The 22,390-nt window shown below is 34.4% G+C and overlaps 1 protein-coding gene across 4 annotated transcripts; it reads left to right on the forward strand.

Annotated features, from left to right (window-relative positions):
- The first annotated feature begins 2,564 nt into the window (after positions 1 to 2,564).
- LOC147405070 (kinesin-like protein KIN-7D, mitochondrial) lies at positions 2,565 to 22,129 on the forward strand. 4 transcript variants are annotated; one of them, XM_086441187.1, is made up of 24 exons: positions 2,565 to 3,039; positions 3,152 to 3,249; positions 3,865 to 3,954; positions 4,046 to 4,098; positions 7,192 to 7,257; positions 7,513 to 7,566; positions 7,979 to 8,038; positions 9,095 to 9,173; positions 9,276 to 9,343; positions 11,126 to 11,182; positions 11,263 to 11,367; positions 11,973 to 12,077; positions 12,401 to 12,508; positions 12,613 to 12,744; positions 12,866 to 13,048; positions 13,838 to 14,065; positions 14,520 to 14,660; positions 15,014 to 15,133; positions 15,410 to 15,463; positions 15,636 to 15,683; positions 15,872 to 16,018; positions 16,759 to 17,517; positions 19,141 to 19,267; positions 21,676 to 22,129. In XM_086441187.1, the coding sequence occupies exons 1-24, from the start codon at positions 2,684 to 2,686 to the stop codon at positions 21,759 to 21,761; spliced, it is 3,324 nt and encodes a 1,107-aa protein (XP_086297313.1). In that variant the 5' UTR covers positions 2,565 to 2,683; the 3' UTR covers positions 21,762 to 22,129. The 4 variants fall into 4 exon arrangements, with proteins under 4 accessions (XP_086297313.1, XP_086297311.1, XP_086297312.1 ...); XM_086441185.1 differs by having other exon boundaries at positions 2,566 to 3,039; positions 13,835 to 14,065; XM_086441186.1 differs by having other exon boundaries at positions 2,566 to 3,039; positions 13,835 to 14,065; positions 15,413 to 15,463.
- The last annotated feature ends 261 nt before the right edge of the window (positions 22,130 to 22,390 follow it).

A 22,390-nucleotide genomic window follows, 5' to 3' on the forward strand; every position in this document is an offset into this window, starting at 1 on the left:
TGTGAGAAGGTAAAAGGAAGAGGTGTTGGTGTGGTGATTGCCAAAAATCATCTGAAGATTTTATTAATAAGTTGATCAAGATGAGTAAGAAAGAAATGAGTCCAATTAATGGAGAAGAAGGTGGATAACGAAAAATGCAAAGGGTGTTTTCTTCAGGTTTCTCGAGAATGATTTCTTCAACCCATCTTCAGTCTTTGAGAGGGGTTTTTATTGTTCAAACCCATAGATAGGTGTCACCATATGGTTGGTCCAAGTGTATTTCAGTTGGGGGTGAGTTGGACGGAGGTTACTTGATCCTCCCTTACAGTTTGTGTCCATGTCTTATTAATGTTGATACTTAAATTTAATTAGTAGAGTTTCAACATATTTTTTGTTAAGTTAGTGTGATTCACTGTTTAGGGTGAGTGAGTCAGAGAATATCACACCCATTTCAATATTTGATAAGTACTTATAAATTTGACATTAAATGAAAGATTTAACACATGAGAGAGTTCAGATCATATTTAATTTTTTTTGCATTATTCAAGTGTGAATACTGAGTTCCAAGTCATTATTTTGCCAAAATGACATCCCATTTTAACCTATTCATTTACTAACTTGACATTTAGCTAATCTTTGCTCAAATCAAGTCCCTTTCATATCCAATACCTCATTTGGTTAAAAACCGAACGACCTCTATGAAGATGGCATAATTATACTTCTTGTTCTCCACCCTATGAAGTTGTTGAATTGTACTTTGTTAAATGTCCATCTTACGCTCTTAATAGTTTCAGATTGGCATCTATCGAAAAGTGTTGATTCACTCATTCCAGATTGATATTTCGATTTGGGGCCCACCAATACTTAAGGACAGGTGTCCTTATCTCTTAGTGTGGCAAGAATGGTCTCCACACCTTTTGTTGAATAACTTGTGACCCGGAAAAGAAAGATGGTTTCCCATGTGCTATGTTGGATATCGATATCAAACTTTAGACACCGACGTCGGTATCAAAATTAGATTTTCCAACCTTTCTTGCAAATTTAGCAAGCGAGACCATTATTGTTCCCGCTCGTTTAAGTTAATATTTAAAATTAGTTTAAAGGGGGAGCGGTTTCTACAGGTCTAATTATCTCAAAAGTCCTTCAACCCACGTCAGCCAAAATGGGCCACATCATCAAGTCTTTTAGACTTTTCAAACCTCAAACCACGTATTTTGGTATCTCTAGAGAACATGCTTCTACATCAGCCGTTCGTTTGATGGAGAGCCCCAATCCTCATTTGAGCTTGGATTTTATTAATTTTTTAAAGAGATACTATTGGCACTCCAGCTTTTACTTATTACAACCCAATTACTAAAATTGTTTGTTATACCTAATTAAAAAAATAACCCCCACTATTTAAAATGAAAACTAGTGTTTTCATATGAGAACTTTTTTCCTAATATGCTAATAAAAATTACGCAAAATGAAAAAAACATTAAATATCATTACCCACAACCCTTGTTAGTAATTCGTAATACGACAAAAATTTATTTCGTGAAAAATCCGATCAAAAATTTGATAAATGGAAAATATGCAGCATATACTTTATACGTGTGTTATCATTTAAAAAATTCAGCCTTATGATAGTGATGGTGATGTTAATGGTGATGGTAATAATGATAGTGGTGATAATGAGGACACTGAGAGTATTGTTCCATTGATTTTTAAAAGAAGATCGAAGTTAAGGGACAAATCATCAGTTTAAAAATTAAAGTGTAATCTCAAATAAATGTAGAGGGTCATGTCATTATATTTTTAAAGATAAAATAGACATTTGTCATGTAAAAAGGTGAATTCCACCCAAATTTTAAAGCATGGCCGCTTTAAATTCGACTTGTGTTACATGTAACAACTTACAAATTTACACTTTCCAACATACAATAAGTTATAGTAATATTTTTTTTCACTGAGTTGTATAAAAATTTGTAAAAAATGTGTTTTACTCTTTTCAAACTTAAAATTTGTGAATTATTCATAATAATTCAATAATCCGGAGATTAGTGCTTTCATAAAAAAAGAAAAAAAAATTACGAATTTTTCAGGAATTGAACGGGAGAGTCCACAACTAAGGTTTACAATATCGTGTCGATTTAGACATACCCCATTATGTCTAAATTCCGATATTGATACACAATTCATTTTAATTTTCAAAACATGTTTTTAGGTGAGATTGTTGGGAAACTCATTGGTGAAAGACTGAGAAGTGACGATATCGATGGTAATAAAGTGATGAAAACACGTTTGGGGAATTAAAATGATCGGTGTACCCAACTCGTAATTTCGTCATGTTCAGCATTATAAACGGTAATCTATTCTTTATTAAAAATTTAATTGGGATGTAATGTATGGAAGTTGGAGTGCCAATATAAGTTCTCATTTTTAATAAAAATATTCTTTAAATAATAGTTAAATTTTAAAAAAATTTAAAAAATCCTTCCATTTCAAACTCTCACTATTTCACTTGTGGTCGTCGATCGAGTCTCTCTTCTGCGTCTCTTTCTCCTTGTCTTAAAGAGAAGGCAACATCAAGTCTCTCTTCAAATATTTTCTTTAAAAATAAAAAATAAAAAAGAAGTTTCTTCAACTACTTTAATTTGTCGTTCTTCGCTTAGAGAGGAAGAATCGAGCGAATTAGCTCGCTAGCTGGCTCGATCGATCATCAATGGCGGCTTCTTCGTCAAGAGGACGAAGCAGCTCTCCCTTCTCAACTCGAAAATCTTCGAGTCCATTCTCATCTTCATCTTCTTCGTCTTCATCGATCATCAATAATGGAAAAATCATCCCTCGTTCTTGTTCTTCTTCGGCTTCATCGATCTATGAATCCAGTAATCAAATCACTAACAGATCCATGACGCCTAATCGCAGTTCTAGCGATCCAATGTACTTTGATTCGAGAGGCAATGAGAGTTGTATTTCTGTTGGATTTGCTTCTTTAGATGAGGAGCTCACTGGGGATCCGATAGATGCGCCAAGATCAGGAGAAAGCATTTCAGTTACAGTTCGATTTAGGCCTTTAAGGTATGAATGTAGATCTGTGTGGGTAATGAGATTGAAAATTTTGGGGACTTAGGGTTGAATTTTGTGTTAGTTTGAATTGTTTAATTGTCAATTTGGGGATTTGTGGTTGTAGTGAGCGGGAATTTCAACGTGGAGATGAGATTGCTTGGTATCCAGACGAGGATAAAATTGTTAGGAGCGAATATAATCCAGCTACTGCTTATGCATTTGGTATAGTTTCTAAATTTAGAATTTGAAATATTTTCATTGAAATTCAAACAATGATCCAATTCTAGATTGCGTGGTGCTGCGAATTTGGAGATACATGTTCAATACGAATACAAAGAAAATAGAACATCAAGATTTATGTGGTTTGGCAATGATGCCTACATCCACGCATAGATCCAATCTTCTTCTGAGAAAAAAAAACAAAGAGAATAGTACAAAGATACCCAAGGTTTCAATCCCAAACCCAATCCCTGAAACCCTTGTACACTACTCTCCCTGTATCTCTCAAAACCTATAAGAAGAAAACCTGAATCTAATTAGAACATCCCATAACATTATTATTTATAGGGCTCCCACAAAAGGACTTATCCTGACCATTGGATTAAATCCTAATCTAACGGCTCAGATAAAACACAAATAAATAACCCGTGGCCAAAAAAAAAATAAAAAATCTAGATTATTATCTTATTTATTTGCTATTGTATGATTGCTTAGATGAATGTTGTATAAGACAGTAGATTTCAGCCATTTTTCATTTTGGTTTCATATTTGCTGGTAATATGTTTATTGCAAATGCCGCTTCTTTTGTAATTATTTATATGATGTTGCTTGTTACAGATAGAGTATTTGGACCTTCGACAACTTCACAGACAGTGTACGATGTAGCTGCACGGCCTGTGATCAAGGCTGCAATGGAGGGTGTGAATGGTAATTGAATCTGATCCTCTAGTTTCTAATTCAATTCGTAGTCCTCATTGGATGATATATCTTCACTGAAACCATGCATTTTACATTGCAGGGACTGTTTTTGCCTATGGTGTTACTAGTAGTGGAAAGACACACACGATGCATGTAAGTCTCTAATTCACCATGATGTGTTTTCTCTTGGTGGTTTTACTCAAGTCTTAAGAAATTGTAAGCCAAGATCTTTTAAAAATTAAAACCGTAATAAGTTGTAATGGGACTTCTAGAAGAGCTGATTGTTCTTGCTTATTAGAATCAAGCCTCTTTACAATGAGTTGTGTCATGATATTGACTTTGACTTGATCTCCATTGGTTCTCACATTTATTATGAAGTTATTTCTTTACTTATTGGAACATTGGGGAAATAATTTTTTATAGAGAAGATAAATTGAACATGAAGAGTACTACATGTATTAAGTTATGGTTCTGTTTTGCTAAGGAGATTGAGGAAACTTACCTTCAACCAACAGAATAGGAAGAGCAAGAACAGAGAAAACTTGTGAGCTACCCAACTCCTCTAATAAGCACTAGGACCCTGAAACTGAGTATACAGCTCCTTTTATGATAAAATCCCACCTGAAATACAAGATACTTGAAGAACAACTACTCAACGTTCTTTTAAAAAGTTTAGACCCAAGGTCCTAACAAACCGCAAAGGGTAGCATTATCTGCCATCTGAAAGAAAAAGGCCAAAACATGCAATTGTTGAAAGAGATTTAGCACATATTTTGATAGGGTCCGACATATGTCAATAGAACTTAAACGGTAACTCAAACAATCCTTGCAACATAATAATGATCAAGAGATGGATAATTGACTTTCCTCTAGACATAAAATCGCCAATGATCCTGTTGTGATTACAACTACGTACATGTCTGACTCTTATAATTTTTTGATGGAATTTTCAATTTAAAAATACCAAAGCAGGAAAGGCAGAATTAGGAACAATGTATAAAGCCAAAGAAAAATGATCTTAAAAAGAACGTTCCATTGCGATTCTACAACCCCAACCATTTGTCCATGTTCATGGCGAAGAGTTGGCAAACTATCAATGTGGTCTAAAGTCATTGAGCTTTCCCTTGAGTCAGAAATCCCATAGTATCTCATTTCTAAACCATATCATAAAATCCTTTACTAATTAGTTTTCTCCTCAATGATAGTGCAAAAGGAAACAAGATCTTGATTCTGTGAAGGACCTCTACATAACCAATCTTCTCAAAACGGGACCTCATCCTTTTTATTCCCTTTGAAGTGTAGCCCCTTATTGAACTATAAATATTTGGGTGAATGCTTAACACCACAACCATAGTTGACACATTTCACCATTTTCCATTCCAAGGTACTAGTCCTATACTCGAGAATCAAGATTGCTTTCCTCCAAGAAGTGGACTCTTCAACACCAAATCCCTATGGTCACCTACCCAAAAATGCCTCCTTCCTTAGGCATTCACACTTCTTTATTTATTTATGTTTATTTGAGGGAGGGGAGTTTAGGGGGCATAAAACCTCGTTTAGATACAAATTTTGGTTCAACACCTTATTCCACATCTCCTTGAATTAGGTGATTCTCTGTTTCTAGGCGAATGAGTGGTGGTACCTGAGATTACACTCAGACAATTAAATTAGAAATGATTTTGTCATAGTTTCAGCGCAAGATAGCATGAATTCTGTACATTTTCCTTCGTTGCTCGTCTATTTATAGCTAAGAGGTCTTGATTGTAACCATTGTCACCTAGTCCGGAAAATGGGTTTAAAATGGCAAGGGAAAACTCTGAAAAAATGGGGAAAGAAATGATACAATATATATTAGAAACTAGTAAAAAACAATAATATACACACACACACACACATTAGACATTTATTCTAAGTTTTCAATATATTTTTTTTACCCAAAAAAAAAGCAAACACTATTGAATATCTATGCATGATAATATGTTTCCACATGTAATTATGCATGTTATGAGGCTAAAAAATCTAATCATCAAATTATCTTTAGAAGAAAATAACTCACTTTTGAAAAAAAATTAAAAACATAGACCTATAATTTATTTTAATAGAATACGTATCTTTATCATTTTAATCGTTAGAGGTACAAAACGTGTTTTAAATGTGACTTTTGAAAAAAAAAAAAAAAAAAAAACCTTGTGAGTATGATTGTAACACTTATTTTTGCTTATTATCATTTTGGGGGTTCCAACACATGTCTGCGTTGAAACTTTTTTTTCTTTCATTTTTTCGTGATTTCCACGGAATGTTAGGTTTCATGCATCCTCAACCAGTGTGCTGCACTTTAACTGCCAGATCAATCCACGGAAAGTCAGGCCACATACAATCAACAATCATTGTGCACCAGGGGGGTTTCTATTTTTTGGGAAACGAGTTATTTTTGGTTCTTCACCCATCTTTGGGAATACCATTATCTAATTTGTGCATTTCGAGTCAAATGTTCGGATCTATATTCTTGCTGCTTGCTGGAGTGTGCTTCAGTTAGAATGATCCCAAATGATCATCGTCTCGGATTCTGTGCGACTTTCTCCTACTCTCATACCTCCCATTTGACTGGATGATATTATTAGTGTTTTCATTTTCAACTTACTAAGGTGGCACCTTCAGTTTTCATAATTACCTTAGTTTGACCATGAGCAGGTTAACCATGATAGGTGTGATATAAATTGTCTATTATGACTTAAACATTTGGTTGCTATCACCTTTATTTGATTGCAGAGTAGTAATTTGGAATAGAATCTTATGTCAAATAAGATTCTATTCCAAAGTTAAATTGTGTTCGAAAGCAAGTTGACCTGCTTCTCCTTTCTAGATCATTCTCTTTTTCTGCACTTTATGTTGGCTGTTCCAGAAGGTGTCAGCCTTATTCCTATTCTTGCTTTTTTATGATTGGTGATTTTTTATTTTATTTTTATTTTTATATAATTCCGGGTTGATATTGGGCACATTTTGGATTGGTTGTGCTTTTTCAGTATGTGTCCCTATTTATAACTATGAATTTCTGGAAAAAATACACAAGTAATGGTTAATCTGCTGACTTCAAAAAAGTGTTTGCTTGCCTTTACTATTTGCATTTCTATATGCTTCATGTTTCTATTACCCTAGAAGAAATAACGAAATGCAGTATGATGGCAATATTTCGTGCACATTTTTTCTTTTATCTTGTTTGACTCTTTTCCCATTTACTCTTTGCAGGGAGATCAAAACTCTCCAGGTATTATACCATTAGCCATCAAGGATGTGTTCAGCATAATCCAAGATGTAAGAGCATCCATAAAATTTGTAACATTAATCTGTAAATCATCTATCCTAATTATTTTTCCTAACTTATTTGAAACACCAACTCTAGGATTTATCTGGCTGGTAACATGTGTTTCCATTAATTCCTGGCTTTGTTATGCAATACAAATCTTTGCATTCTTTATTTATGTTAACACAGACATGCATATCTGAACAAATAATTCCATCCTTAAACTGTTAATTTATGGGTGACATAATTATGATGATTTCCTGCAGACTCCAGGAAGAGAGTTCTTACTTCGTGTGTCATATCTTGAAATCTACAATGAGGTCAGTAGTCATGTACTTAGAAATAGTTAATACATGTAGCAATAGAAAAGGTTTTACTGTTTGTAATTCTTTATTTGGAGATTCTTGTCTTTCTTTTGTCTTGCACTCTCAAAGTTGTATCTAGTATCCATATACAATGATTTCCTGTCTTTCTGAGAGCATTATATTCCAGAGCTATGTGTATGCGCGTGCGCGTGCACGTGCACTTGTGTGCATGTTTAACATTTCCTTTCTTGCTTGTAACTTCTGTATATTATTTAGATTTGAGTATTCTTTTCATTTGGTTAGACATTTTTTTTAAAACTTTTCCTTGGTGAAAGTGATCTGATATAAAATACTTAAACTTTTTCTGATCTTCATTCTGATCCAATTGTTGAGACATTTTCAACGAGTTTTTCTTGTGTTGGCTCAGGTGATAAACGATTTGCTTGATCCAACAGGGCAGAATTTGCGTGTTAGAGAAGATGCACAGGTTTGTAGCCTACCTTCTTGCGACTTTTGAATCTGTGACCTATGAGTGTTCCTGTTAATTAGTTTACAGCTATATAACCAGGACATGGATGTGCGTGTCTGTGTCCAATGTGGTATGACTTATGAGGTGTCTGACACTGCAACTTTTGGAAAGCCCACACATTGGCACATTCATACACATGCATGATAATATCAAATTTAGCTATATTTACCGAAGAAATTATTTTTCAAAAATAAAAATAAGAAAAAGAAAGGTATGAAGAGCAAAAGAAAATATTTATATACAACATAACTGAACAAGATGGGAGGTAGCTTCTAATTGAGGGGTTTAATTTCATGTACTCTTGTAATTTCTGATGGTCATCTCGACCATCTTCTTTAAAATGATATTATAAACCTTTCCAGAAAAGAAAGATGTAGATTTTTAGTATGAATCCATGCTTGTGTTTAGTGAGTTAATCTATTAGTGTGTGGAGGATGGATTGCACCAACCATCTTTCAGATAACTGTAACAGAAAACGTTAAAATAAAGGGTGACACCACCTTATTTGTTACGACATGTGTTAGGATGTGTCCATTTGTCGATACATGTCTACAAGAAAAAATTCCTAAAAGGGTCGTGTCCTTATTATACGGAGTTGCAATTTGCATATGCATTCTAGCTCTTGTTCATTTTTATCTTCTTCAATCCTCTCTTCCTCTTCATCCCTTTGGAATTGATTATGAAATGCCCTGTTTCTATCTTTTCTCTTGGAAAGATAATGTCAATACTTGATATGGTTGTGGCTTGTGAACATATGTATATTTTTTTATATTTTTCATGAACGTATGTCTCTTGGTGTATATATCTGAGACCAATTCCCTTGTCATTTGCATTAGTTCCATTTGTTAGGCCATTAATGTGATCTGTACTTCTTTTGCTAGTAGCAAGTTATTGATGTTATTAATGTGATTACAGCCTTTCCCTTTCTTGTGTCCTTTTATCTTGAGAAATACATTTTTCTATTAGATTACATTGTGTTTGGGATATTAATTGTGTAAGGTAAAAGTTTTGTAGGGCACTTATGTTGAGGGCATAAAGGAAGAAGTAGTTTTATCGCCTGGGCATGCATTGTCTTTCGTTGCTGCCGGAGAAGGTACTTACTGCTTCGTTACATATGTTCTTATATTGGTGCCTGTCTTCGGCATGTGGAAGCTTTACTATTACAATTTCTAACTGGAGATGTTTATGATGGCAGAGCATCGTCACATTGGTTCAAACAATTTTAACTTATTGAGTAGCCGTAGTCACACCATATTCACGCTGGTACATACTTTTTAACACAGAAGTCTAATGTTTTGTTTTGTTAATTGATTAGAGTGGAATTAAGTATTCTATTTTATGGCTTTGCCATGATTTGTTAGTGAATCATTAGTGTTTTCCTTCTCTTTTTTTGGACTGTAATTGACTTCTATTGCTTAAGTTATCATGCTTCATCTCTATAGATGCAATTAATCATTGCAGTTTAAGTGATGTAGTTACGAGACTACATCAGTTTGTGGACAACTGAATTAATTTAGGGAACCATAGGTTTCCCAAAACCCTTGCCTGATTTTGGGTGATTTATTAAATTAAAATAAAAAATCATGTGAATATAACATTTAAAAAAAAAAAATGCACTCATCACTTGATGCATGTTTCAATATCACACATTTTGTGTGATTTGATGTTTAAGGAGCAATGGTGAAGGTGGAAGGGCCTCAAAGGAGGGGAAGGACAAAAGGGATGTAGATCGTCGAGGTAGTGAGAAAGGATTTGGAGGCATATTCATTGATTGAGGATTTGATGGCTGAATAATGAATGTTGGAATAAAATTCCTATAGATATCTCCAAATAAGTTGGACAAGGCTTGAAAAGTCATGAGAACGCATATTTATGTGTGTATGCATGTTTTACTGTTAGAACTGATTTATTTATGTTCTACAATTTATCTACATCATTTTGGTTTGTCTTTTCATATATTGATTTATTACTGCATGTAGAAGTGTGCTGCAATCTTGTTTGTTTTACTACCGAAATTTCCTTGCTATTTAATTTTATTGTGGTTGTTCGTTTGCCAATTATCCTAGTTATTATTATTTTTTTCACCTTCGGGGACCACTTTTTTTTTTTTGACTAGTATATGGATTTGTTAGAAATTGCAAAAACAATTACAAAACACTTCATCTTCTAGGAGGGCGAAATTACCTACCTAGGCTAAATCAAGAAAATAAAAAAGAAAGGAAGAAATGTAGATCTTTGTTAATAATGATGTCCCATCTGAAACCAAACCCTTCATTTTTTGGACAAAGAAAACTACTTGAATATTAATACTCTACTGTTTGTAATGATAGTCTGATTTGTCTTCTTCCTTAGTGTCAAATACGTTCTGATTTTGTTCTTTACAAATTCTTAAACAAAACACAATAGGATCATCTTCCAAAGAAGACACCTTTGCAGAAAAAGGCATGGCAGGACCAACTATGGCAAACCTCCAAGATAGAATTGGGCATCATCTAACCAACCCTGAACTGAGAGAAAAACGGAACTCCAAATAACATATGCAAATGGTACAATATAGAATTGCGCCACTTGCTTAGCGCATTGAAATAGCCGATGATCGTCTTCCTTGTTCTCAACTGACCAGGTTTAAGAATGTTATCCAGAGAACCGATTCATATTAGAAAAGTAACTTTGGAATCCTAGATTCCTACTCAAAAGGGCTATCATAAGAAGGGCCATAAACAATAAGCATATTGTTTAAAACCTTATATAGGGATCTTATGATGGAAGTACCTTGTCGATTCGAGACCCAAATTCTTTTATTTATGGCTGTGTGGGATTTTAAGGAATCCAATGATGCTAGTAAGGAGAAGAGAAATAGTGTTTTGAATTCTTCATAAATTCAAATTCCAAAGATAAAAATTGTACCATTCCACACTTCTTTTAATTTCATGGCATTGCCTAAAAATTCCAAAGATGAGTTCTTTTTAAGTTCATGGCATTGCTTATTCATTCTCGTTTGTTATCTTTCTCTCTCTAATCCTATCCTTTTGTTTTGTCTCACAGATGGTTGAAAGTAGTGCCCATGGTGATGAATATGATGGAGTGATATTCTCCCAACTTGTATGCAAGAACCATTCTTCTTTTATAAATTTATCTAATTTCTCTCACTGATTGCCCATTTTACCCTTTTTTCCCTATAGAATTTGATTGATCTAGCAGGATCTGAGAGTTCTAAAACCGAAACAACAGGACTAAGGAGAAAGGAAGGATCATACATAAACAAAAGTCTTTTAACTCTTGGAACTGTAAGTGCTATCAACTATTTGCTTTAATAATCATGTGAAAATTTCTGCCAATAACATTTATTTGGTCTAATTTCTTGTTTTCTTTTGTTTATATACGTCACTCTATATTTATTGAAAGAGAGTTGATCTTTTAGTTGGTTAGCTTGGCTACAACATGGCCTCAATTACTGTCGAATTTGATGTTCAAGAATGGCTCAAAATCTTGTGCCGTCTTGGAAAGTCTCGGCCGAGATGTCTCGAGGATGACTTGAACATAGCATCGGAAGTTTGTTTTGGTAAATTGTATTATGGCCTAGGAAACATCCTTCTTTTTTAGTGCAACTGACCGAAATATACCTTGAGGCCGAGATTCTAAGAGCCTAACACATGATTTCATGCTCCATTTAGTGGTTTATGCATTTTTGCGCAGTTTTACTTGTTGAGGACGTGTTTTGTTTCCTGAATTTAAGCTGTTCATATCCCTTTTCCACCTTTTTATACAAAGCAAATGTACCGTTTAGAATGAATAGGTTGTGTGCAGTCTTCGTACCAAATAGTTAAATTTCTGCATGGATATTCATTTCTTCGTCAAAAGCATAAACTGAATGTAAGCTTCAAATTTGAAGGTGATTAGCAAGCTGAGTGAGGCGAAAGCATCTCATGTTCCATTCCGTGATTCTAAGCTTACTCGTCTTCTACAATCCTCATTGAGTGGCCATGGACACGTATCGGTGAGTTTGGTGGTGCAACAACAATTTATGTTTTAGCGAACAATGGTTCGATATCACATGTTCTATTTTTCTTGGAAAATCACAACTTCTGCATACGTACAAGAAAGTACGCTGTTATTCTGTACTATTGTAACATCATACATTTTCCTATTTTCTTTATGGATTGGTCCTTGCATTATGTGTATTCCTACATATTTTGCATTATCGTAAAGTATTTTCACTAGTGGATCTTCTACAGCTCATATGCACAGCTCCTTGCATTATGTGTATTCCTACATATTTTGCATTATCGTAAAGTATTTTCACTAGTGGATCTTCTACAGCTCATATGCACAGTTACACCTGCATCAAGCAATATGGAGGAAACTCACAATACATTGAAGTTTGCGAGTAGGGCAAAGCGAGTGGAAATCTTTGCTTCACGCAATAAAGTAACTGATTATATTTTTTATGATGAGGTTATCAACAAGAAATTTGCACTAGTCAAAATTGAAGATTGTATTTACTCCGTTTTTTCGAAATCTTTGAATTCCAGATTATTGATGAGAAGTCATTGATTAAGAAATATCAAAGCGAAATTTCAATCCTCAAACAAGAACTGGACCAGTTTAAGCAGGGGATGGTTGTTGGTGTCAATCACGAGGAGATCATTAGCTTGAGACAAAAGGTTTCTTCTTCAGTATTTTTATTTTATTTTCGGCAATTAAATTCAAAGTTTTCTTAGACTTAGCTTATGGCATTGAGCGTTTCTTTCTGTTTTTTTTTTTTTTTGGGTGTTGTTTGAATAGTTAGAAGAGGGTCAAGTGAAAATGCAGTCAAGGTTGGAGGAAGAAGAGGAAGCAAAAGCAGCTCTCATGAGTAGAATCCAGAGGTTAACCAAGCTCATACTTGTTTCTTCAAAGAATACGATTCCTGGATGTTTGAGTGAAATACCTAGTCATCAACAGCGCTGTTCACATGGTGAAGACGATGTAAGTTTTTTAGTTGTTCTCTTTGGTCATGAATTTTAGATGCATATACTTCTCTTTTAATTTCAATCTGTATGATCTCTTAAATATTTGAATATTTAATAATGCAGACAAGAGACGGTCAAAACAATTCTGTGCCAATACATATTAATGTAGCTAAATATACCAAGTTCCATGTCCTTGTTGCATAGATTGAAAGAAATGTGCACAAATTGTTTTTAATTATTTAAAATAAAACTTAGGAATGTACGTCTGAGAGGCAACCCCATTTTGGCAATCTCATCTATTTTAGCATATATTTTTTTTCAATATATTTTAGCTAAATTAGTGCTACAAATGTTTAAGGAGTACATCTACACATCCACAATTGCATTAGTGCTACAAATGCTCTATTTGAAACAGACAATGTTTGAATGGAGATTTGCTAACTATAGTCAGAAATAAATAAGCTTCCTTATGCCATGCATACATTATGTTGTGGGTGCATATGTGAACTGCCAGATTATTCTATTTCAATTGAGAAGAGAGATTCTACTGGCACACCCACTTTTACTCACAACACACCAATCCATATGAAATTAAATATCTATATATATTTTGGTGTGTTTTAAGTAAAAATGGGTGTATTAATAGAATCTCTCTTTCAAAAATTTCTTTATCATTTATACCCTACGTTATAGAAAAAAAGTACATCTTTTCCAAACCATTTTTTTCCCTAGTGGTAATTTGTCCTATTTCAATCAGGAGGACATTGTTTTGATAGTCCCCTTCCATTCTATTTTTTGTCAGAAGTTGGATGTTTTACGTGAAGGCTCTCCAGTACTTATAGAATGTGAGGACCGGAAAGAGTCCCCATCTTCTGCTCTCTCAGCTCCATCAGAACATTCTTATGATGTTAAACACACAAGATCTTCGAGCAACTGGAGTGAAGATCAATCACCAGTCAGTAGATCAGTTACAGGGGAAACTCAAGCGGGTGAGCTTATCAGTGGGACTGCCAGTGTTGCCAGATTACCAACAGTATGTTTTATTGTCCATTTCTTAATAATTATGTCCAACCAATATTTTAAGGCTACCAAGTTTATTTGTTTGATAATGTATTTATACTATGGTAATGCCATTAGTGCCCTCAACTGCACTAAACAGAACTGATCGTGCTTAGGCACTTTAATAGTTGAGGTACTGTAAACAAAAACATGTATTGTATTAAAATTTTAACATGATGCATAAGTTTTCTAATGTTTATGTTTTTTTTTTTTTCATTTTCATGCACTTCTATACGTATCTTTTTTTCATTTTCCTTTATATGTATTTATGACCTTTTTGCCTAGTTATTTTTGAAGCTTGTTAGTAAGGGTGGCTGTGTAGAAAATCCTGAGTATGATTTATTAGGCTGAAATTAAGTTATAGTTTTGATTTTTGAATGCTTTCTTGTTATAGTACACTGTTAAAGCATATCTTTTTTGGAATGTAGGCTGGGATGACAATGTCGGATCAGATGGATCTACTTGTTGAACAGGTTAAGATGCTTGCAGGAGAGATTGCTTTTAGCACCAGTACCCTCAAGCGCTTACTAGAGCAATCTAAAAATGATCCCGATGGTTCCCAGACACAAGTATGGTTTCCTCTCTTCTAAATATTAACATTCAAATGTGGTTGAGTATTACGCAACAATGTACATTGCAAATTTTGGGAGCATGATTAACATTCTTGATCCTTTTGACGAATTTTTTTCTCATTGTTTGATTGATGGGATCAATACTTCCGATTTGCTCTCAATTGGATCGTTAATTTCGGGAAGGGTTTTATTTATATATGATTGTGTACTAGGGGGAGGTATTTTCCTCTGCATTGAGCATCGATTCATTTGCATTATCTATATCTTGTAATGAAGTCTTTCCTACTTTTTTTTTTTTTTTTTCGATTTTTGGTTGATGTACCATTGGTGGATGCTTTTTGAAATAACAGATTCAGAACTTGGAACATGAGATTCAAGAAAAAAGGAGGCAAATGAGTTTTTTAGAGCAACGCATCATTGAGAGTGGTGAGGCTTCAACAGCTAACGTGTCATTGGTTGATATGCAGCAGGTATTTTGGTTTTTCTCATCTTCATGATTTCTGTTTATTTTCTTCTTATTCATGAAAGCAAAAGAGTTAAAAATCTCGCCTCAAGCCAATATCTTGGTCAGGAAAAACTAAGAATGTCTTGACCGACACATGAAACATTGCATTTTTGGGTTCAATGTTTCGTTGTGGTCTTGGCCAAAACTGATTCTGAGGTGATACGGAACTCTGTAAACCATGATTGAAGGAACTAATCATTTTTAGTTGTCATCAGCAACTAACTTGAGTTCTTTTGCCCAACAGAAGCTCATGAAATTGATGACTCGGTGTGATGAGAAGGATTTTGAGCTAGAGGTGACTTTTTTGTTCTTTAATCATTTATCTTTTTCTTTAGACGTTGTAAAAGCGTGTACTGCTTTATATTACATGCATAACATTTGATATCTAGATCTGAACGAAGCTTCCATTTATAAAATAATTATTCTTATTCATCTTTTGGTTAAACCATGTGATCTAATGAATGCAGATAAAATCAGCAGATAATCGCGTTCTTCAGGAACAGCTGCAGAATAAGGTTGTTTATTTGCATTTCATCTCTTCTTGGCTATTTTCCATAACATCTTATATTTGTGAGAAGTATTGTTTTTTATGTTACCCAGTAAATAATTGGATTTTTTTTTAATACAAAAAAGGGCTGGCTTTCACCCCAACTTTTTTTACCTTTGTGTTTTACAATGTTGGGTTATTTGTTTCTGCTTGTAGTGTTCAGAGAATGAAGAATTGCAAGAGAAATTATTACTCCTGCAGCAGCAGTTGGCGTTTTTCATGGGTGATAAATCACCATCATCTTCTGATAAGCATGTTTCTGGAGAATACATTAATGAATTGAAAAGGAAAATCCAATCTCAGGTGATTGCTATGATGATCTTCTAGCATTTGAATGGATCATCATCATTGTTGATGTCATCATCATTATCATTGCCATGAATGCCCTATACCAAAACATTCTCCAAAAATAGAGTGCTCATGTTGCATCGACAACATTTATTACTTTTTTTTAATATATATATAGGGAAGCGTTCAGAGGTCCTAAAGAGAGCCAAACATTTTCAGAATAGGGGTCAGAAGTTTTGGTGAGGATGTTCTCTATGATGAAGAGATCATCCTCACCAAAAATCAACTCATTCCGAAACTTCTAACCCTAGTTTACAAGTTGAGGAGTCGTGAACCATCCTATTTTTATAAACCACTTTTGATGGGGTTAGAAGTTTTGGAATGGCCTGATTTTTGGTGAGGATGATCTCCTCACAAAAAATGAGCCCATTCTGAAACTTCTAACTCATACATTTAAAAAATGTTTGGCTCTTTTTAGGGCCTGCGAATGCCACCCATACATATATTGGACATAACCATAGGTCTATTTCAGTTGAGTTTGTTTGTAAAGGTGTGTCAGCATGTGTCCAATTTTTTTTTGGAAAATAGTGTTCATGTTCATAGGCAATATTTATTACATTTTTTATTATTTGAAATAACATAACAGGAGAGGCATATTTCAATCTCTCTCTCTCTCTCTCTGCACCTTGGGACTAGCAACTAAAGCTATGGGCTGTCATGTCTTGCCTCAATGTTGTTATTTATTGTTCCAACAGGAGATTGAGAATGAGGAACTAAAGCTAGAACATGTTCAGCTTTTAGAGGAGAACAGTGGACTACATGTACAGAATCAAAAATTGGCCGAAGAAGCTTCTTATGCAAAGGAATTGGCATCTGCTGCTGCTGCTGAGCTGAAAATTTTGGCTGGTGAAATCACCAAGCTTTCATTACAAAATGCCAGGCAAGCAAAAGAATTGTTGGCTGCTCAAGAAATGGCATATTCAAGAAATCCTGGCATGCAAACTGGTGCTAATGGTACCATCCGAAAATATTCTGAAATCAAGAGCGATAATATGAAGCTTGGGAGAAAAAGTCGGATAACTAGCAGGGGTAGCGATATTGCTGGCACTGTCCATTATGATGCTGAGTATTGGAATCTTGATCAAGATGATATGAAGATGGAGTTGCAAGCAAGAAAACAAAGGGAGGCGGCTCTTGAAGCTGCTTTAGCTGAAAAGGAACTTCTAGAAGATGGATATAGGAAGAAGGCTGACGAGGCAAAGAAAAGAGAGGAGGCTTTGGAAAATGAATTGGCAAACATGTGGGTTCTTGTTGCCAAGCTGAAGAAAGAGCGGGAAGCCATCATAGAGTCTGATATTTATGAGAGGTCTAGTAATGGAATAGACCTTGTAAATGATCTGAAGACGGATGCGGAGGACAATAGAGACGTTCCCCTTAAAGAAATTCAAGTTTCAGAGAGTACGAAACCGGTTAATGATTGTTCCCAGCTAGAACAGTTGGTTGTTCCCCTGAAGGTAAAAATTTATATCTAACATTTTCATGTGTTCAATTTATCATGTTAAGTTCATAATATTCAAATTTTTTGCTATAATTATTAGGTAAAGATGCATTGTATTGTCCATCTCATCTTAGCTTTTAATTTTGATCAATTGTTTTTCTCCAATTTCTGATTCTGATCTTTGGCCTTGAAACATTGGTTGTTTCATATTGTCTCAGAATGTTCTGGAATGTTTCAATCATAACTGTCTTGGTTTTTTCTCTTGACCGAAACATTGCCTTTAGAGGAGATTTTAAACCTTAATTATTATTATTAAGAATCCTTTTGATGGGTCAACACTTTCCTATATAATATAAATTAATTTATTCACACTCGGCAGTTTTTTTAAATTCTAAGGCGTAAGGCGAGGTGGTTCACTACCCAGAGCCTTGAGGCATAAGCATCAAAGTGTATGGTGGAAGCTTTGCGAAAAAACACTTCTAACAAATAAACAAATAGAAAAAATTCCCAAAAACAAGAAGAAGAGAAATTAGGAGGGACTGTAAAGTTGATGTGCTACACACTATGAAATTATGGGAGAGAGTGATAGAGAAAGGGTTAAAATAAGAAACAACTAAGTAGGTTTAATGCAAGGAAGATTAATTTTTGAGACTTAGACAGTTTATGGAGAAATTTTGATAGAAGAAGTAAAACACGTAAATAATTTTGTCGGCTTTGAAAAACGTATGATAAAGTACATAAAAATTGATATGGAGTCTGACTTGTAGTTGGTGTTTAAATTGTTGGTGGTGAGACAGATTTTTTTAGTTAAATTAGGTTTGCACCAAGGATCTACACAGCCCATGTCCTTTTGAACTATTTGTGGAGGAATTAATTTCTTATTCAAGAAGATGGTGTAGAGTTTCTTCATGAAACTAGATGGGGAAATTCTGAACTTGAACTATGGATGGATACAATACAAATTAAAGGGTTTTAAGAAGAGTAGGACCAAGACATATATGCAGTGCAATTTTAGTCAGGATTCTTATAGAGGTGAAGCAATTGTTAAGATCGATGGACAAACAAATCTCAAAGAGACTACTTCCGTTATTTAGGCTCAACTATAAATAAAGGTGAGGATGTGATTTATAGAATTTGTTTTGGGTGAATGAAGTAGAGGAGCACTTCTGGAGGGATATGTGATCGATGTGTCCTGCTCAAACTATGGGAAAATTTTACACAGCAATATGACCTGCCATACCTTATGACTGTTGGATTGTCAAAAAACTACACACTCAAAGAGTGTAGGGGAGATTAAGACAACAAGATGGATGAGTGACAAGACTAGGAATGACATAATCATACATGAAAATGTTTTAAGGAAATTCAGGTACAGCTCCATAGGAAGACAAAATAAAGCAAAGTCATTTGAGATTGTTTGGGCATGTGAAAAAGATTTGTGACATCATCACAGAGAATGTGCTCTGAGGTACAAGTCATGGGCTCTAGAAGATAAGAAAAGACTGAAAATGAAATGTATATAGTTAGTAAGAAAAGATATTAAGGATTATGTATTAATCTCTGTTACACTCTGAGTTTGTTGTTTTTTGAATATGCCTTCTTCATTTGAGTAGATCTATTTGTTATCCACTTGTTTCAGGCCCAGATGCAAGAGAAGGAAAAGCAGCTTGAATCCCCTGAGAATGGCGATGCAAATTCTCGTTTATGCAAAGTATGCTTTGAAGCACCAACTGCAACACTGCTTCTCCCATGCCGACATTTTTGTTGTAAGTGATCTTAGCCTTTTCACATACCCAGGGACCATTGAAGACTCAATAACCCAATGGCCCAAAAAATGCGATATGGTGAACCCATCCTACTGCTTCCATGAATATTTTGCTCACCCTTTATGGGCTTAGGCGCATTGTTGCATTTTTTTTTCATCGTGGCTTGAAACCCCATGTTGGTTACTTATGAGCTTGGCCCGTGATTAAAAATTTCTCACGCACGTGCGAGAAATCATTAATCAGGCTCAATTTTTATATGGTCTATAAAGGGGTGGCATCGAAAATCATGTTGTCAGTGAGCTCGAAAGGTGCTACGTGCTTGGTGAGGTTGTTCTTCATAGTCAAGTGATTGTCTTCTCCCAAAACAAGTTCATTGTTCAATATCTAGCCCTATCTAATATGGTCTTAAAGTTAATTAGGATAGACAGTATTGAATATTTTTAACTCCTAGCTTCACTTTATATAGGGCTTCAAATGTCAAAATTAGCTGATGTTTTGTAAGGATGATCCCCTCGACTCATCTCCATGTGGGTCCACGATAAGGTGTTGGATATCCTATTAGAGAAAATTCTTGCGACATGGAACCTCCTAAAACATATACTCTCTCAAAGAAGAGATAAAAGGATATCCCATCGTTTTTCGTTTCTATAGACAAAAGTTCTAGGTTAACTAGTTCATTGGTTCGCTCAATTTGAATAGGGGTTTGTCTTTCTTGGTTCGCCACTCTAGGACAAACTCGATTCGTCGGGTTGGTAGAGATAATTTTTTTTCTCGATTCACTGGTTTGATTTTTTGCATATGCATAATTGATGCAGTAGAAGTGTGGGAATCAATAGAAACTCAATTTAAACACTTCTAACCACTTCTAATAATAGCCTAAAAAATAAAAACGAAATTAAAACAAATATAGAAATTAGAAAACAAATTAGAACCTAAACAAAATAGAAACTTCCTAAGGTTGAAATAAAAACTAACTAACAATTTCTAAATTATTTAAACTAAAATAGACTAAACACATAGGACTGAAATCCAAATTGGGTTGAGTATGGACTCAACTGGGTCAACCCAAACCAGGCTGGTCAAACCCGAGTTGACTAGGTTTGACTGAGTAAACTCAGTCTGAAAATTCTGGTCTTCCTCATGTAGATGTCCTACATCAATAATTCAAGCAAGTAAGAAAGTTACAAGTACAACCATATGTTAAAAGAATTATAAGTTGTACAGAAACAAGGTAAATATGATGATCCAGACATTTTATATGAAGTATATAGAAAAATCATTAAAACTTAAACGTATTGCATATTGAAATACAAAATGAAACAAAAACATACTTATGTCCAAGAAAGTATCACATCTAAAACCCATTGCCTTATGAAGTTTAATTTCTATATTAAGCAATAATCGTAATTGAGTATTTATAATTGAAAAGGCATGCAAAAAAGTAAATGCTCATTTGATGGTGATTAGAAGATTACCAAAAGAATTAATAGTGCGTTTGGATAGAGCTTCTTGGCGATTTCTGCTCCTGCGGGGAGCTAGCAAATGTTTGGATAGATTTTTGCTCTTGCACGGAGAGATTTTTGCTCTTGCGAGGAGAGGTTTTTTGCTTTTACAGGGAGAGATTGAGCTTTTGCTCTTGCGTGGAGAGGTGTATCCACACTGGGCCTAAATAACTCTACATCAAGGAGTACTCCTGCGTTGAAGGAAAGCTATAGCATGTAGAAAGATTGAATGTCTTTGAGAATGATAGCACAATGACATAATGGGAAGTCTCTTTAGCTACTTCTCTCATCAAGATGAAACATTCTAAAAAGCATGCTAAAAAAGTAAATGCTCATTTGGTGGTGATTAGTTAATGATGAAAAGAATGAAATGACTTTTCATCATTGATGACTCTTGCACTGAGACATAATTGAATTTCTCAAGCAAATATGTTGTATTTTCACATGTTGGTTTCACCTGAATGTTATATTGAGTTTGCTGAACCCAATGAAAAAAAATTCAAAAAACCAGAACATTTGTTTGTTGTATCCACAATCCTAGCCGGAACGAATTCTGTGACTTGGGGAAAAATTGATAATCTTTAAAATTGCATGGCTGATAATGTAATCTGGAAAAACTTTTGGAGAATTGGTTGCGAGGGAAAATTGTAGTACATGATACACTGAAGAAAAATAATATGTGAATAAATGGTCATAATTTTCATATTACTATTCCAATAGTTTTGATTTACTTTATGCTTCTATTTTTTGAAATGTTCCTTAACTAGTTCAGCTTGTTAATTCAATTTGTGTGTGAGACAAGGACTAAGTGCTTATTATTATTATTATTATTATTTTTTCCTGATCAGTAAGCCTAATTTTTTCATACTTACTAGGTTAATAATCATATTGGTGTATTGTGTGCAGTGTGCAAACCTTGTTCGCTTGCTTGTTCCGAATGTCCACTTTGTCGGTCAAAAATTGCAGACAGGATCTTTGCTTTCCCTTCTTAACAAAGTATGTGTCCTGACGGGAAGAAAGACGTAAGTAGTTAAGATTGGTGATTTTCTGTGAGTTATTGTGCTACCCTTCATAATATGATAAAAATGGGTCTGCTAAAATGGCGATAAATTAAGTTCCTAATGCACATTTTTTTTATTTGAATTTTCTTTAGGCAATTCTTATCATAGTTTGGTGGTTCATTATTTTGACATGTAATGTCAGATGCAATTCATTTATTAGTTGACCTGTCTGTATGTAGCTGTATAAAAAGTGTGTAGCTCTGTAAAATAAGAGAAAAAAAGATGAATGAGGACTTTTGTAGACTCAAAATCTATTCAAATACACTGGAGAATCTTTTGTATCTCCACCTTTTAACTTCTATTATCATGTATGGAGGAAGGATACTTAAAGCTTCGATAAGAAATGTTCTTTTTTTTATTGTCTCATGTTTTTTTTTTTTTGTTCTTGAATGGCTTCTAACTAGTATGCCATTTCTGTTATGGAATCTCACTCCCGTACGTGCATCAGGTCATAAGATAGTTCAATTTATAATTTTTGATCAGGCTTCTGCTTCCAACATAGAGTTGTTTCTTGACACATCCACTAACTAACAGGTTTGCATCCTTTATTTCGTTCTTCT

This window comes from Akebia trifoliata, chromosome 4, assembly GCF_017979445.1.
Source record: "Akebia trifoliata isolate Shusen 1 chromosome 4, ASM1797944v1, whole genome shotgun sequence".
Lineage (NCBI taxonomy): Eukaryota > Viridiplantae > Streptophyta > Magnoliopsida > Ranunculales > Lardizabalaceae > Akebia > Akebia trifoliata.

Coding starts and splice junctions, on each gene's coding strand:
- LOC147405070 (XM_086441185.1), top strand. CDS start 2,684: ATGGCGGCTTCTTCGTCAAGAGGACGAAGCAGCTCTCCCTTCTCAACT. Junction 3,955..4,045: donor TGCAATGGAGGGTGTGAATG/GTAATTGAATCT, acceptor TTTACATTGCAG/GGACTGTTTTTGCCTATGGT. Junction 9,344..11,125: donor GTCACACCATATTCACGCTG/GTACATACTTTT, acceptor TTTGTCTCACAG/ATGGTTGAAAGTAGTGCCCA.